We start from the raw sequence: 17587 nt of genomic DNA, 5'->3' as shown, positions 1-17587 counted from the left end.
TTTTCTTCGAATGAATGACTAAGATATAAAGTAAGTGGACTCATCTTTATAAAAAAAAATCATTTAAAGTTTGTTTACAAACAATGGAAAACTTGAAAACCAAGTATGAACCATGGGCTGAAATCAAGCCCAACAAAAATGACGGTTGTATGACATGTTGGTTAGGTTGTAAATTATTTTTGCTAGAAAATGGGAATCCATATTTCATTACCTTAAAACCCAAAACCCTATTTCTAACACTTTCATATCATATTATCCTCTGCTTCATTTCTCATTCCATTTCATGCACACACACCTCACTAATTCAGGTTCATTTCTCATTCACTATTCTCTAACATTAACTCAACACTTCTCGATTTTCCATTTTCATAATTTTCAGTGTTTTCTACTTCAATCACTGATGTAATTTCCGTGTTTGATCGCCAATAGTACTTAATTTCTATCATCTTAATTGAATTACTCTGAGATGCAATGTTTTTTCAGAGTTTGATGGAAGCATAGAACTATGGAGAGAGGAAATGGAACAACGTGTAAGCAATTTCCATCTCATGGCGGAAAAAGCTTAGTGACAGTTGCTGCTATTAGGAAGAAACATTTACAGAAAGAGATGAATGTTGTTGTTAATGCAACTTCTTCGTATTCTGGAAAGAGTAAAAAACGTAACGGTTTTCAGGAAGAGTTATTAACAGAAGATTATATTGCAAACAACGTTTTTCGTAATGATGGTCCTGCTCTTGGTCACGATTTTGACTTTCTTCCGTCTGGTGCGTTTTTTGTTTATTTTTCTCTTTAGATTCTGAGTAATTTATTAGATTAGATTATGAGTGTGTTTGGATTAGTTACGAAAAATCGGTTAGTTCGATGATTAATTATATTCATAATTGATTATAATAGAACTAGTTTTACGTTGGATGCTTAGATTATAAGTGATTTTTTATACAGTACATTTCAACGAAATAACAGCGGTAAAAGTTGTTTATACATATTAGTAATTTTATTAATAAGCATGAAAACTGTTTTTATCCACATAAAAATGTTTTTTATAATTTAATCTTGTTTGCCAATCATATCAGATTAAATCCGAAATAATGTTTTTGAAAGAAAAACTGTTTTGGTATATAATCACTATGAACCAACTATCTACTATACGTTGAACTATGGATGTAGGAATACAAGGTAGTTCCACTTGGCGATGAATGGTGAGCAGGGCTAGATTCATTGTATTTTGCCGAAGTAAGTGAAGAGTGTTGTGCCTTTTGACATGTTGTACAGTAATTTAGATAAGAATGTAGGATTAATGAAATAGATACCCTCTATTTGGTAATTTGAAACTGCAGTGTTTAGTTTGAAGCATAAAATTATTACTTAATATTTAGAGTAGATTACACTTGATTATTGTTGAAGTTTAAGAGTGTACGAAACCTATGCTAACAACTGCTCTAGTCAATTACCAAGGTCTTTGTATAACATAGTAAATGTAGAATGAGCTTATACCTTGTATTACATAGTAAAGGTAGAGTGAGCTTATACTTCATAAATCTAATGGTGATATTCTTATTTAAATCTTTTTTACAAGTCATATTATGTATGTTCTTACTCATTGTGAGCTAAAATAGAACAGAATGATCATAAAGTAGGTAATGATTTGGGTATGAATGATAGGGTATAGATGGAATATGACTCTCTGTATAGAAAAGAACATTGTATCAGATGACTTGGCCTCCATTTGGTAATAAATGTCATTTCTTTGTTTGCTGGGAGTGAAGATGGAGTGGAGTATTTATTTTAATATTCATTATTCCAGCTTCACAACTTGGCATAATATTTCTAAGAAAATATGAAGTCATACTAGGTATTTATTGTGTTCTGATTATCTATTACTACAAATTTCTCTATTTTTATGCATGAAAATAATTTATTTGAGCTTAATTGGAAATTGAGTGCTAAAAATGGGCACTTCATTTTCATTCCTTTCTACGTGCTTTAGTTCCTAGCAAATGATTGTTTTTATTTTACCTATAACCTATTTCTATTCTATTAACTATACCTTTAATTTTCTTATCAAGTAACCTTTTTAACTTTTATAACTGGCCTTATTTTGTCAATTTTGTTATTGATTGCTCAGGGCCCAAAGATTATACTCCTGCTTGTCCAGAAAACCAAAAACCCACTAAAAGGAAGAAGGTAACATTTGGTATCCCGAGAAAGTTTTCCGATGTTTCTTTTTTCACTCCCTTGCATTTGTCTCAGGTTCTCTTTCCTCAGGTTTACAAGAGTGCAATAGTGAGTCATCCTGATTGTAACATGGAAGCACCTGTGAAGAAGCATGGTGTTGGCAAGGGTTTGATGACAGTCTGGATGGCAACAAATCCTGATGCTAGGGACCTTCCAATTGGATATGGTTTGGTCGACCAGGAAGTTCGTCTAACCTCAAATTCTATTCTACATAAACCAGTATGTGATAAAAAGAGCTCTCGGAAAACAGTAACCATGAGTGTAAGTTAGTGTTACTTTGTTTTCCCCATGTACATTTATGTGTGTGCCTTTTCGTTAATGACAATAGATCTTGATGGTCATTTTTATTCATAACAGGGAATGCGAAAAGGTAAAATGCTGAATAAGAAAAATAAATTACAGGATAAGAGGAATTTCGCCATTCAAAGAAGAGTGGTAAATAAAGATGAGTTTGCATTTTTGTGGTTAATGTTTGATGATCTTTTGGCAAGTTTATGAGGTGCTCTTATCTGGCAGGAGGAATCTAGCCAATATGTGAGAGAAATCCATCTACCGAAGGAAAAATGTGATCTTGCTTTGGATAGTGCAATATCTACAGAGAGAGTTGATTGGATTTCGACGCTAATTGATGATGAAGAGCTAGAGATGATAGATTTACAGGCTGGGTCTGACCTGCTTATGTGTTCTGATCATCTTGCTACCAGTGGAATACTTGGCTGCTCACTTTGTAAAGGTAATTTTGGAAGGAACAATAAGTATCACTAATATTATATGTTATCTGCGTGAAGCTGAAATGTTCTGATTATCACCAATCAACAATTGCTCGCGGCTTTTACAGATGTGCTAGTTAAATTCCCCCCAGATACTGTCAAGATGAAGAAACCTATCTGTTTGCAACCTTGGGACTCCTCTCCAGAAATTGTGAAGAAATTATTTAAGGTGCATATAACCAATCACTTATGACTCAGAATATCTGATTTGGTGAATGCACATGTTTTTTATCTGAGTAATGACATTCCTACACTCTTTTATCCTACACTTCTTACTCACCCTCCATCTTTCTTCCTTCCCCATTACATCACCAATCATATCTCTTCCTATCTTTCTCTTTCCTACTCCAACTACACCCTAAAAGGTGGTGTGGGAGAAACATTTTGCCTTTTCTTTATGTACATATCTACTGTGCTTTCTGTGCATTTGTGTTTCTATACTCGCCTACTCGAATTTATCCTCTATAATATAATTTTTTTATTTACTAGTAGTTGAATTCTTTTTATTTGAATTGTCATTCATCAATGGCATATACAGCAGGCCCAAAATCCCCAGAGTTTTTGGAAGGTTGTATGTCAACTAATGGAGGAAGGAAGGTTACCTTATTAGAGATAAGTGTAAAATTCAATAAACACTAGTAGTAAATGAAAAGTCCTGATAGTCTATACCTTGAACTACAAACATTAGTTTTTCAAACAAATGTACTCATCATTGAATAACCTTTATTTCTTCTTGTTAAATCTTCATCATAACATATTTTTTTCTTGAGGTTAGTATAGTGATTAATTTGGGGGAAGGTCTATTATTGTATGGCCCGTTGTCTTATATCTCAAAAAGAGTAAAAAAAAGATGAGAGCTTAAACTTTGCGTTGAACCTAGTGAAGGTTTGTCTTATAACTCTACCATCCTATCAATATCCCATTCTCTGCCCCCTTTTGAAAGTTCCAGAATAGCCATCGATAAATCTGATGAGCCAGATTATGCTAATAAGTGGATGCTATGAAAACATACGAGAACTTCAGATCTGTGGCTGTTTTGAGTGAAGTCGAAACAAAGAGAAATTGAGAACATTACACCACCATTGTAGCTTATCTGTGAAAGATGCTGGAAATGTGTTGTTAGAATTAAACACATGATTAAAAGTAAAACACTCCAAAAGATGACAAGGCATTGATTTTAAAGAAGGGAGGATGAGGAAATCCACTTTCAGGATTGTCATGGTGCCTTTTCCATCTGCTATTAAAAATTAACCGAGCCTGGAAACCTTTATGGTTGGGAGCTTTGAACCCTCCATGTGATTAGAGGAGTTTTGCTCTCTACCTGTTACTGTACTTGCTTCTGCCCTGTGAGACCATGACTAGTTCTCTTCCTCTTATGAATCCTTCCTGCTATAACAAAGGAACCTATGAGTAGAAGGTCCACATTCTTCCTTCTTTTTTCCGCTTCATTTATGCTTATGAAATTGGAACATGGGATAAATGCATGAAGTTGTGATAATGTTAAAGTAACTGAAGTTCTTCCTAATTCAAGCTACTCAGCTTGGATGAATTATTAATATTCCTCTTCCCATAGGTAGTATACTACCACTCTAGGTTAGATCTTATTTGTTGCCCTGCTGACATTGTTTGTTATGACTTAGGAGATAAAGAGTTTCTTCATTGATTAGCATGAACAATCATTGATAAGCCTCATTGAAATTATAGGGCTTAAATATGGAAGGTGAAAAAGGAATGCTCAAAATAGTAATTTTATTGATACTATTGTGAGTGATAATGTGATTATGTGATACCGAAGACATGATAGTAACCCCTATTTATACTAATACTAGTCTTATAATTAAATAAGGAAACAAATCATAAACTATAAAATAAAGTAATCATAATCCTAAGAGATCTTCTAATATACTCTAAACAAATCTATGATCTAATTATCATGATATGAGATACTCTCTCTATTGTAAGTATCCTCTAGATATTCTAAATAAGATAGTTTTAGATATTATGAGATACTTTCATATATTCTAACAAGCCTTACTTTACTAGAGCTACTATCTTGCTTCATTCTTATTCTTTTGAAACTATTTATAATAGCAAATGACCTTAAATTGGCATAGAACTAACTCTATTTTGGCAGGTTTTTCATTTCCTATATACTTATGCTATAGTTGTTGATACATGCCCCTTCACTCTTGATGAGTTTGTTCAAGCATTTCATGATAAGGTAATAATATGTTGTCTCTGATTTATGTTTATTTTGTCATTTGAGTTTAATCTTTATGGGAGTCGTATCAAATTGTAACTAACGGTCAAAATGCATCTACTTATTGCATGTGCCTTTCAGTACTCAATGTTACTTGGAAAGATTCATGTGGCCCTTCTTATGGTTCTTCTATCTGACATTGAAATGGAGCTTACTAATGGGTTTTCACCCCATTTAAATAAGTCATGCAACTTTCTTGCACTGGTTCACTCGGTGAGTTTCCTTACCTCATTTTGAGAGGTTGTAACTTGTAAAATGCTCTTTGTCTATTATATGGAATGACTGACTAACATTTTTCTGTCTTTGCTGATAATGATTTACATGATAAGTACCAATTCTTTACATGTTTAATTTGATAATGATTTTTTGGCAGGTCGAAAGTCAAGAATATTCCTTGAATTTCTGGAGAAAATCTCTTAATTCTCTTACTTGGATTGAAATACTCCGTCAAGTGCTAGTTGCTTCTGGATTTGGTTCAAAGCAAGGTGCCTTACGGAGGGAGACCCTTAACAAGGTATTTGGAACAAAGTTTATATATGTGTATGTTTTGTGTATAAGATCAAACCTTCGTGTGGCTTTTGGTCATTAGAATATATTTTTGTAAAATCTGCCTAATGTTATGTTGTAAATGGTGCTCATCTGCTTTGGCAGATGTTCTGGTAAAATAGTATCTGGATCTTTTATTTTATAGAACTGCTGGCTATTCATGGGATATATGTTTAGTTATAGAATGCTTTGGTTAAAATGTTAAAAGCTTCTGTCCCTCTACAATCCACACTTTCACATTTCACAAAGAGGGAGAGAAAATGTCTCTTTGGCCTTGCAAACAAGTATTTCCCCTAAACGTTCCTTTCTACGATTTACTATCCAATACACGATAAACAGGGCTCCAAGGAATTTGAGTACCGAGTAGTGGGTAACCTTTGCCAATTTCTCTTTTTGGATTTAGTTCTGAGCATTGTAAAAAGTTCTTTACCAATGAACCATGCGGTGCCACTACCACTTGTTTAAGAAACTGTTAATGATGTGGCACTTTTCTGTCCTACCAATAATTTAAGCCAGCATTCATTGGAAATTAAACGCGGTGATGTATCTTTATCCAATAAAGTAAAATGCGGCAGTGTAATTTATCGTTTGCAATCACCTGTAGTTAATCAGTAGTAACACAAACAAATATTCATCATTTCTACTGTGCAAAATCATTAATGGCCAGAGATGCTGGAGGAGGTTTTGTTAATTATTTATGTGGTTTGTTCTGTTCCATTCTCAAATTTCAATAGGATTTTTAGTTGTCAGTCCAAGTCTTTCAGTAAGTGCTTGTATTTGATTTTAATTTGTAGTCATACGCTTTGTTTTATAGGAACTGAATCTTTTTGTAAACTATGGCTTACGTCCTGCAACCTTGAAGGGTGAGTTGTTTAAGATCTTGTTAGAGCGAGGAAACATTGGATGCAAAGTATCTGAGCTATCGAAGTCAATGCAGGTAACTAATTGTATTTTGTATGATGGTTCAAATTTAGAACTTTGCCAATTTAAAAAGGAAGTGTCATCAGAAGAGAAAAGCATAAGTTGGATGTTAATTAACTGTTGCCGATTTTAAATTATCTTAAAAGTTAAATGGTTGTTTGTATTGGATTCATTTTTTAGTATAATATTTCTCTATAGTAGTAATGAAATTGAACCATGTTTTGATATTATGAAGATTGCAGAACTAAACCTTGTCAGAACAACAGATGAGCTGGAGTCCTTAATATGCTCGACACTTTCTAGTGATGTTACTTTATTTGAAAAGATCTCATCATCAGCATATCGGTTGCGAATGAGCACTGTTACAAAGGAGAATGATGAATTGGAGTCAGATATGGAGGGCTCTGGGAGTGTTGATGATGAACTCAATGACAGTGATACTTGTAGCAGTGGTGATGATTTTGAAAATGATTTAAGAATCACCAATATAAGAAAACTGAAGTGTGCAAACAGTCACAAAATTAAAAACAATATGCTGAAAGTTTACAATGAAATTGATGAGAGCCATCCAGGGGAAGTGTGGCTGTTAGGACTTATGGAAAGTGAGTATTCAGATTTGAACATTGAAGAAAAATTGAATGCATTGGTGGCTCTAACTGATCTTCTTTCATCTGGATCCAGCATCAGGGTGAAGGTAAAATATTGAATATCTTGGCAAATGTTATATTTATGCCTTGGATTGTCTCCCCCTCTCAAATCGAAACAAAATTTGAATCCATATAAGTAACATGCCTTGGATACCCCCGTAAAATGCCTGTAATTTCAAACTCCAAAACATACACTAAAATGTAATGTTGTAGACTGACCTGATCCATTGAAGTTCTAAATGATATCTTTACAGGATAAAATGAAAATTACAGCTGATCGCAGTTCTAGCATCCAATTACGTGGTTCAGGAGCAAAAATAAAGAGATCAGTAGTAAAGAACCCCAGGCCAGTTTGGAACCAGACTGCACAAATGCAATGTGCTAAAGAAGCACATTCTATTTTTCATCCCAATCCAGTAGATTCCTCATCATTAATCTCAAATGTCCATAATCATGAGGGTTCCTCTGAGAAGGGAATAGATTCAACTGATTCACACCCCATTCAATCAGTGTTTTTGGGATCTGATCGTAGGTACAATAGATACTGGCTTTTTTTGGGCCCTTGTAATGCAGATGATCCTGGCCATAGAAGGGTTTACTTTGAATCTTCTGAAGATGGCCACTGGGAGGTGATTGATACTGAAGAGGTAAATATGTTTTTTTTTATATTTTTTATTTATCTGTAGATCTGCTTCAAAATTGACATTTATTTTCTATTATAGTATACATTTTAGCTATGTATTTGAGAATATTTTTGACTAACTGACTAAGCATTTACTCCCTCATCCCCAAAAGATGGTAAAGCTTTGAAAAGTTGAAAGAAACAAGGGAACATGCTTTTAATGTATCGTAGTCCATTAAGTTTTTTTATTCATTATCATAACTTTATTTGGGACTATATTTTTTGGAAAAATTTACAATCTTTTTAGGACAGGGAGAATTTATTAGTTTAGTGTGTGTTGTATGCATTGCTATTTCAGTGCTAATGATCAGTTGCATATGTTTAACCTGTGTGCAGGCCTTGTGTGCCTTGGTATCAGTTCTAGATGATCGGGGGAAACGGGAGGCTCTTCTTATTGAATCTTTGGAGAGACGACAAGCATCTCTATGCAGATCTATGTCTAGGATTAAGGTTAATAGTACTGGAATGAGGTGTATGTCACATTCTGATCAATCTGAGCTGGATATAATCACAGAAGACAGTTTCTCTCCTATATCTGATGTAGACAATCTGAACATGACTGAGACTGCCGAAGACTCTTTGCCTTCAACTGGGGCTGTGGTAATTGCAGCTGGAAAGAAGGGAGAGGAGAAAGTGCAAAAATGGCTCTGCATGCAACAATATGATTCTTGGATTTGGAGTTCCTTTTATTTAGATCTCAATGTTGTTAAATATGGTAGAAGGTCGTATCTTGACTCTCTAGCCAGATGTAAGAGTTGTCACGATCTATACTGGAGAGACGAGAGACACTGCAAAATTTGCCATTTGACATTTGAACTTGATTTTGATCTAGAAGAAAGATATGCAATCCACATAGCCACATGCAGGGAGAAAGAAGACAGCAGTGTATTTCCAAATCATAAAGTATTGTCATCACAGATTCAATCACTGAAAGCTGCAATTTATGATATTGAGGTGAGTTGTGATTCATCTGATTTTTTATTTCATCCAATGCATGCTAGCATGGATATCTTATTCAGGTTACAAGAAATGAATGCAAGTATGAGTAGTACATTTGGAGGGACAAATGTTGGAATTGTGTTTAAGATGGTTGGAACTCTGATAAGATTATCATTAGAAACTCCAATTAGAGGAGTTGACCAGGATAATCCCATAATTGGAGGGAGAGGATGCATAGACCTAATGGCCTATTGGTGGATTTAGTTTTTTGATAGAACGAAATAATGTCATTCTTCTATGCAACCAACTGCACCTAATGGGAAAAAGGTTTTGATTTTTGTTGTAAGTCACTTTTGGGTAGGAATGCAATGTTCACAAGTGTCTTGTTGAGATAGATAGAAAACATCAACAACCAAGCCTTAATCTCACTAGGTGGGGTCGGCTTAAAAAGGGCGGCCCAATGTACCAGACACTCACCTAGTGGGATTTGGGGAGGGTAGATGTACACAATGTTACCTTTGCAAGCCAATAGGCCGTTATCAGGATTTTAACCATGACCTCCAGGTAACAAGACAAACAACTTTACTGTTACACCGAGACTATGTGTGAAAACTGAGATGTCATTCTTCTTGCCACTTGGTTTTGTTTGGACATGGCATCTTTGCTTTGGAAAATATATCAGATATTTTGTTAATTTTTGTTACTTCTGATGCAAAATAGAGATCTATACTGCAGTGATATTTGTCCAATTTTTTCCTCTGCTTCTCCAACTTTCTTAATTTTTTATATTGATAATTAATAATTTATAATTGTTTCCATATATGTTATTATGCATATGGGTATCCAAATATTAATTCTTTTAATGCTACTCCACCTGTTTGTGCAGTCTGTTATGCCTGAAGATGCCCTGGTGGGTGCTTGGAGGAAGTCTGCTCATAAGTTATGGGTCAAACGGCTCAGACGCACCTCAACTTTAGTGGAGCTTTTTCAGGTTTTTTTATTTAACTTTCTGTTTGATAGAATTTACCATCACAAGAGAGTTTTATTTTCCTTGACTTTCATTTATTTTCTTTCCAACTTGTAATTTTTATAGGTCCTTACTGATTTTGTTGATGCTATCAATGAGGACTGGTTGTTTCAATGCCACTTTCCTGATGGTGTGGTTGAAGAAATCATTTCATCTTTTGCATCTATGCCTCATACATCATCTGCACTTGCCCTGTGGTTAGTGAAGTTAGATATCATAATTGCTCCTTACCTGGTCCGACATCAGCATCAGAAGAAGCACTGAATCAGTAAGAGCTAATGAATTCCTGAAGTATAAAAAATAAAAGTAATAATCACATGGCATGGGATACTTATTCAAGCTAGTATAGTTGGAAAATGAGAATTGGTTGCAGTGTTATTATGTTGTTGGATATTCATGCACTATTGTTTTAGAAACGAGACTGTATGTTTACTCGCATCTTTTAGAGATTCACCTTTAAACCTGCATCTTGCTCTTTGAATACAACCTTCCAGTTGGATTTTTGCTGTGTTATGAGGTATCATGTAGTATTTTTTACGTTTTTTTCTTCGGTTGCTGAGATTTTCAATATGCATGTTTTCTCTTTCAGGTAAGCATGGTGGATGCTGATTGGCCGACTTACGTCTATACAAGTAAAACGCAGCATACTTTTGGAATTGAAATTATGGAACTACCTGTTCTGCACCTTGATTTGATCATAGTAATATATATTGGCTCCACTTGGTTCTGGATTCAGTGACTACAATTTGGCAGAGGCATTGCATGTCAAAATAAGTCACATTTTCTACCCTTTTTCCCTCTTAAAGTTTGTATATACAGTTACTCTTGTTGAGCATTGTACAGCTTTAGATTAGATAAATAATTGGCAACTTGAGTTTTTTGCTATGAGGCCACCCTTTTTTGTTGTTTTATGCTGTTTTCTATATAGAAATCAATTTTGTCGTTGTATCTTGCAGAATGATGTCTGTACTGATGAAATAATAATTTGTGTTGAGGATTAGTGTTTCGGGCCATTTATAGAAAAAAACATAATGGTGTATAATTTTCAGTTTTGAACCGCTTTAGTCAAGATCCAAAAATTCCAATGGTATTAATGTATTATGTAAGTTGGTTATAGAAAGCTAGTTTCCATTTATATGAAACTGGTACTAATATGTTTTTGTTAATTTCATGAAAATGCATAATCTTACGCCTCTGGAGCTTTGACTCGGTTGATTCAGCTAGTAAATTAGGTACCTTTAGTATTGTTTGTATTGGATGAACCTTTTTCTTTGCCCCCTTGATTTCACGTATAATTTCAAACAATTTAAGAGGACATGTGTTGATAACCCTTGTCTATTGTTATCAGTGCTCTCAGACCATGAAGATAAATAAGGTATCCTCAATGCAATTTTCAAGATTTTTACACATGGTATTAGGCGAAAGCAATTGTAAATAGGGACGAAGATTTTGTGGCTAATGTAGTTTGACTGACTCTACACTTTTAACTGCATTTGCAGCAAACGTTGCACAGCAGATCCAAAAGTTGGTAATTAACAGTGAAAAAGCCCTTGAAATAAAAAAAGAAACACAATGAAAACTTCAAAATCTGCATGCTACATACTCCTTTGAGAAGTTGGTAAATTCATGATTCAACATTTCTGTACTTTGCTGTCAAAGCCTAGTGTAAAAATGCTCAGAAGGATGTCCTGAGTGATGAAACATCAGCATCCGCAACATGAGCTTCCTCATTTTCAAAATGCAGCGAAGAGAATTGGGAAAGAAAAGTGAAAGGAGACATCATGATATTAGTGCAACTGCTTTATTATAAAACGCCTATCTGCAACACAAACATACTACCATTTACGAAAGCTTTATCGAGTAATGAAACAATGTAAAAATGTAACGTTTTCTACTATCAATTTTCAAATAAATGCATAGCTTAGAATTTAGAACAAAACCTATTGAAACTCAACATCAATGAATATTACCTGGTAGTCGGGCTGAACTCAAGCATATACTGGTCTACCTTGAAGAAGAAAAAAATCTGCTCATTATCAGTAGTGATATTGATGCAATGAGTTTCAACCCTAGTTTTTTGTTAACTTCAGCATATTAATACAGAGAAAGGCATCTACAACAAGCTCCAGTTTGAAACCATAAATTAGTAGGCAAATAAGTAAACGATTAAATATTTACCGCACACCATATTCTTAACACTGCAAGCTCGACACTAAGCATGACTTCAGTAATATTAAATAACAACCCCGTGTATCAAGTATGAGTGTATAAAGTATGATTATATAAATAACACTTCATCAGGCATGACTTCAATAATAGCATAGGGACAATAACTGATATTCTGGCATGCAAAAGTACAAAATCTTGTGTTCATTGAAACATTTTTTTTCCAAATGTAGTTAAGAGTTAACCATCAAAACGCAACTATATCAAGTTTTGACAGGGTAATGTTGAATAATGACAGTTTCCAACAGTGAAGCAATCAATTTCCAAAACCCAATCTTCTAGAAGAAAGTTCCAAAAGATTCAACTACTAAATATATAGCCCAATGCAATACTCGCTCATCTAAGTTTGGAGCAAGCACGCCAAAATCAAAGCAGATAAATAAAATGTGTCAAGTTTGAACAGATATGACTCATCAGATGAGTACAACTTACTAGGTCTGTCATTAGTGCTTAAAGAAAGTTTTACTCACCATTCCACCTATTTAGATGTTATTATAGATTCCCAATCATGATAAAGTCATGTAAATATTCACAACATGAGATATATAAGAAGTTACTTCAACTGAAACAAGCACATAGATTTCGCAACTAAGTTAGAGAGGATACCATCATACCAAAAGTAGTTGCACTAAGTTAAAGCGGAGACTGTTTCATATCCCTCATCCTCAATAAATGCTACCAGTGATTTGTCACCTGTCCTTGCAATTCTCCCTTTGTCCTGAATTTTAAGAAAAAAAGGTTTGGTTCTGTTACTTTACATCATAGATGCATTACATACACACACTCAACATCAATGCACTGTCTATGATTGTTTTCCAGTCAAAATAAAGCAAAATCCTTTCAGAGGGCTAATAAAGGAACATATATACACATGACTGTATTACAGGGAGGAATTAGAAGTAATGGTAATAACATCAAACAGATCAACATAATGACAAAGATATACCTTAAATTCTAAAACCACCTTTTTCCCTTAAGAAAAATAATCTTAAATGTAACTAGCAGAGACTCTATGGTCTCCAACTCTTCTAGAAGTTGCCATTTTAGACAAAAAAACATTTTTAGGATCAGATGATTAAGTGACAGCCTGTTACCATTGAATGACTATGCAGCAAATTTTATATTATACACAGTATTCTTGAAAATTATTTGACAGCAACTAAAGTCCGAGCCTATCTCATTATCATTTGAGGCATTGGGAGCTAAAAGATCTGATAAACCAACTACATGGTTCAGCGAACCTAATTTATCAAGTTCCTCCTTTACTTGAATTTCTAGATTTAGTAGTCTTCTCATGTCTACATGTTCTTTGGACATTTTTCCGATATATAGTGATTTCCTCTTAGTTACCAAAACCCCCAAGACCAAAATGTAAATTGTATGTATTCTTCTGCATATATAAATATCAGAGTGCTGAATGTTGTTTCTGGAAGCAACTCAGTGTACCTTATATCCAAGTAAAGTTAATGAGAGCATTGGGCAAGGGAAAACACTACTTTCTCTCTATTCACTCTGAGCCCGATACATTCTCTTCAACTCCAAAACTTACAATAATATTGGAGATCACTTATAACTTACCATAATATGGACATGTGTGGGATTTAAGAGATCAAGAAGACGTCGATAATGAGTTATCATCAATAGAGAATTCTTTGGGGTCAGAATCTGGTTGACTGCATTTGCTACATCTCTAAGTGCATCAACATCCAATCCAGAATCAATTTCGTCCAGAATAGCCAAGTCTGCCCCCAAAACCTGCACCATGGATGGAAGTTAAAGGCAAAAGGTTATAGTACAAAGCAAGTATATACCATTGAAATCGAAGTTAAAAGATACCGCAAGCTGCAAAATCTCATTGCGTTTGCGTTCACCACCGCTGAATCCTTCATTAACATTCCTATTGAGAAAGTCAGGCTTCATATTAACAAGTTTGAGTTTCTCCATCAGGTACGAAAAGCACTGCAAGACAGAATTAAGGTATTATTCACAATTCAAAAACTACGAAAGTGATGCTAATAAATAACATAATTGATTACACTGAGATACCTCTAGTGGTCCAAGCTCAGGGAGGCCAAGCTTTCTTCTTCGAGCATTATAAGCCATCACTAGAAACTCATCATTTGAAACACCGGGAATCGCAACAGGGGATTGGAAGCTCATAAAAAGACCAGCAAGGGATCTTTCTTCAGGTTCCATGTCAAGCAAATTCTCCCCTTTAAACACGACACTGCCTCCGGTAACTTCATAGTCCGGATGCCCAACAAGAACCTGCAAAAGGGGAACAATAACCGAGCCTTAATCCTACTAGCCGAGTTCAAAAAATACTTCAAACTTAAATCAACCATTTTATTATGGCACAAATTACAATTACCTCTCTCGAGTGTAATCAAGCTACACCAACAATCAAACCTTAATTACACTAAGCTAAACCTTCAATTTTTTTCTTCAATTTATCATTTCCTTGTATCGTTGAAATCATACATAATACACTCATGATAGGCATAGATAAATGTTAATTACCTTAGCAAAAGTGCTTTTTCCGGAACCGTTCTTTCCCATAATGGCGTGAACTTCACCATGGTTAACGGTGAGGTTAACGCCGTGAAGAATGTCAACGCCGTTTTCAACGATCTTAGCTTTGAGGTCGTTGACTTGAAGCAGAGGCTGTGGCGGAGTTTTGTCAAAGTCGCTGCCGGTGGCTGTGGCGGTGGTGAGGTAACGGCGGCGGTTGATGGAAAATGAAGTGGTGGTTGGTAATAAATGAAGAAAAGAAGTTGAATGAATTGTGGGAAGTGATAGAAACATTTTCAGTGATTGAAATTGAATGGAAACAAAGAAATGAAAGAAATTGAATGTATAATTTATCAATACTTGTTTTTAAGTGTTTAATTGTTGTACTTTGGTTTGGCTTTGGTTTTCTTCACCATCATCAAATCAACATGTCATTTGGAGGGTAGACTAAAAGCAAAATTTAATTTTTGCAGGCACCAAAAGCAAAATTTTAAGTTTGATAGGGACTAAAAATAAATTTTATATTTTTAGAAGAAGCTTTGCATTACATTATCATCACCATTCATTATAAAAGCAACCACACTTATCTTTCTTAGGGTTTGCTCGTAACAAAAAAAAAGAATATTTTTACTTTGTTTTTTTCATTATGTCATTTTTATTTTTTAGTTTTTGTTTTTAAAAAAGAATAATTTTGGGTTCTTAGCTGAGGGAAAGTGAGGAGAGAACTATATGTTATGGGAAAAATGTAAATGTTGTGGGAGCCAAATAACAATAAAAATGATGTTTGCCATTATGAGAAAAATATACGTTGGTCTTATTTGATAAGGAGTTATAATAAATTATAAAATAATATGTAGAACCTAAATAAGAATGAAAATTTTATTTGCTAATGAAGATGTTCTAACCTCCAAGAGACGCACCGATCAAACTTGCATCCTAACTGTAATGATGTAAATTACCTCCAGCTAGTCACTCTCCGATATAACTTTGAGATGCCCCAAATTCCAAGCTAAGGTTAACCCGTATTCAATAGTTGGTAGTTTTGAATAGAGAACATAAAGATAATATATATAAAAAAATCAAAAAGATAAATTATTATATTTAGAATTTTTAAAATATTGAATTTAAAATAAATTAAAGCTTTGATAGTTTCTAAAACATGGAAATTTTAAAAATCAATAGTCAGAAAATAGCACGTGTAAAAAAAATTCTGATAGACTAATTTACAAATATTTATAGATAAGAAATTTCATTCTCAGCCATGTTTGTTAATTTTTGTTATTTTACTAAAACAGGCAAATTCATCCTAATAAGCTACTATTTCCAATCATGGTCCCGTAATAACTAAAATACTTTGAATCATAATAGAAATCTATCATTTTGTAACCTTTTCTCTACCAAATTTATGAATGTATTTCCATAATTGGGTTCTATACAAAAGTTTGAGTGAAAATCTTAATAAGTAAAATTAGGACTGCAAAAAAATAGTATTATAAACAATATCAACCTAATAAAAACACAGTTTGGTTATTTGTGTATATTTTTTTTTACATTTATCCTAAAATTCAATATTTTTACCAATTATTAAAATGAACAATGAATAAAAAGATTTTACAACAAACTTTTAAACTCATACATTAACACAAGCTTATAATTGATTATATTTGAAAATTTTACTATTACAAAATAACGGGATGTATATAGAATGAGCTAAACAAAATCAATTCAACTGTAATTTGCTAATATAATTGGATCAAGTTTGTCAAATTTCATACGATTGATATAAAGTACAAATTAAAATATTATGTATAATTAAATAAAAAAAGTTTACACACTAATCTATCTAATCTTTTGGACAGAAATTACTACTAAAATTTTATAATAATAGGAAAATGATAGATTATTATTGTATTTCTATTCACTTTATTAATTACTAGGAAGATAATGGGTGTCATACTTGTGGGTACCCACACATAATATTTGTAATGGATCAAATTGGAGTTTTGGAATCCGTAGATAATTGAAATTGAAATTTTTGAAATCTTTACAAAATTGGATTAGGTATGAGTAATAGATAAACCATATGTATTCATACTTTCAATTTCTAAATCTATACATATATAATGTTGATTATAACAATAATATTCATAATTGAAATATTGAGTTAATTCACAATTGGCATGTTATGTTATATTAATTGACTTTATTTTTACATTTATTTGAATAAAATGAAATTTTTTATTTGACATTTATAAATTGTGTATTTGTGTTTGAATTATATTTTATATTTTTTTTTCATATTCTGATTGTCAAAAAGAATATATATGATCACATAAAAATGTGCATAATTATACAAGTTATTTATATTTTTTTAATATTTTCCGTTTTCTGGATATTCACGGATCTAGGATAAATAATAACACAAAGGTATCCATACTATTCCGGAACAAAAAACAGGTCCAAATATAAATAAATATATTTGAGTTTTTTTTGTTTCTCACATGTATTCTCGTACTTGAGGCAATTCTGTCTGAGCTGGGAATATCCACAGGTACGTGGGACTATCTCTCCCAACAGACATTTTTTTCATCCACAAAAATCGAACCTGAGACCTTACTTAAGGGGAATCAAACATGTATCACTTGAACCAACGCTCCTTGGTATATTAGTTATTAAAATTTTAATTTAAATATTTTTTTTCAACCAATCACAAACAGTGACACATAGAGTGACACACTTTATGGAACAGCAGATGTACTCCAAATAATATACATTAGTATTTTATAATGAAAATTGGAACCACATAGTTATTATTGATCTCTA

At 33.4% G+C, this 17587-nt stretch overlaps 2 protein-coding genes across 13 annotated transcripts; one reads left to right on the top strand and one right to left on the bottom strand.

Moving 5' to 3' along the window:
* On the top strand, window positions 199-11027 carry LOC109349871 (homeobox-DDT domain protein RLT3-like). 3 transcript variants are annotated; one of them, XM_019590900.1, is made up of 17 exons: window positions 199-307; window positions 482-764; window positions 2126-2184; window positions 2266-2496; window positions 2593-2670; window positions 2752-2968; window positions 3074-3174; window positions 5140-5226; window positions 5347-5478; window positions 5639-5779; window positions 6626-6748; window positions 6968-7426; window positions 7634-8026; window positions 8398-9015; window positions 9887-9991; window positions 10094-10295; window positions 10617-11027. In XM_019590900.1, exons 2-16 carry the CDS (start codon window positions 506-508, stop codon window positions 10289-10291), a joined length of 3201 nt encoding a protein of 1066 aa, XP_019446445.1. In that variant the 5' UTR covers window positions 199-307; window positions 482-505; the 3' UTR covers window positions 10292-10295; window positions 10617-11027. The 3 variants fall into 3 exon arrangements, with proteins under 3 accessions (XP_019446445.1, XP_019446446.1, XP_019446444.1); XM_019590901.1 differs by having other exon boundaries at window positions 2251-2494; window positions 2606-2670; XM_019590899.1 differs by having other exon boundaries at window positions 199-308; window positions 484-764; window positions 2251-2496.
* Window positions 11389-15153, bottom strand: LOC109349872 (ABC transporter I family member 6, chloroplastic). Of its 10 annotated transcripts, none has more exons than XR_002108049.1 (7): window positions 14774-15153; window positions 14300-14521; window positions 14090-14212; window positions 13832-14008; window positions 12860-12971; window positions 11998-12053; window positions 11389-11846 (listed from the first exon to the last, which is right to left on the bottom strand). XR_002108049.1 is itself a non-coding variant. In XM_019590903.1 (6 exons), the coding sequence occupies exons 1-5, from the start codon at window positions 15056-15058 to the stop codon at window positions 12882-12884; spliced, it is 897 nt and encodes a 298-aa protein (XP_019446448.1). In that variant the 5' UTR covers window positions 15059-15153; the 3' UTR covers window positions 11389-11862; window positions 12868-12881. The 10 variants fall into 10 exon arrangements, 5 of the variants coding, with proteins under 5 accessions (XP_019446448.1, XP_019446447.1, XP_019446449.1 ...); XR_002108052.1 differs by having other exon boundaries at window positions 11389-11862; window positions 11998-12051; window positions 12867-12971; XR_002108048.1 differs by having other exon boundaries at window positions 11998-12051; window positions 12867-12971.

Source organism: Lupinus angustifolius, chromosome LG06 (genome assembly GCF_001865875.1).
Source record: "Lupinus angustifolius cultivar Tanjil chromosome LG06, LupAngTanjil_v1.0, whole genome shotgun sequence".
NCBI classification, from domain to species: Eukaryota; Viridiplantae; Streptophyta; class Magnoliopsida; order Fabales; family Fabaceae; genus Lupinus; species Lupinus angustifolius.
Note: the sequence above shows the minus strand (reverse complement) of the source record. Positions and strands in the feature narration are given on the sequence as shown.

Bases quoted from the DNA above. Each gene is read 5' to 3' on its own strand.
- LOC109349871 (XM_019590899.1), top strand. From the start codon at position 506: ATGGAGAGAGGAAATGGAACAACGTGTAAGCAATTTCCATCTCATGGC. The intron at 765-2,125 runs GTGCGTTTTTTG...TTGATTGCTCAG, and splicing joins TTTTGACTTTCTTCCGTCTG to GGCCCAAAGATTATACTCCT. The intron at 2,185-2,250 runs GTAACATTTGGT...CATTTGTCTCAG, and splicing joins AACCCACTAAAAGGAAGAAG to GTTCTCTTTCCTCAGGTTTA.
- LOC109349872 (XM_019590903.1), bottom strand. From the start codon at position 15,058: ATGTTTCTATCACTTCCCACAATTCATTCAACTTCTTTTCTTCATTTA. The intron at 14,522-14,773 runs GTAATTAACATT...CCCCTTTTGCAG, and splicing joins GAAAAAGCACTTTTGCTAAG to GTTCTTGTTGGGCATCCGGA. The intron at 14,213-14,299 runs GTATCTCAGTGT...TCTGTCTTGCAG, and splicing joins CTGAGCTTGGACCACTAGAG to TGCTTTTCGTACCTGATGGA.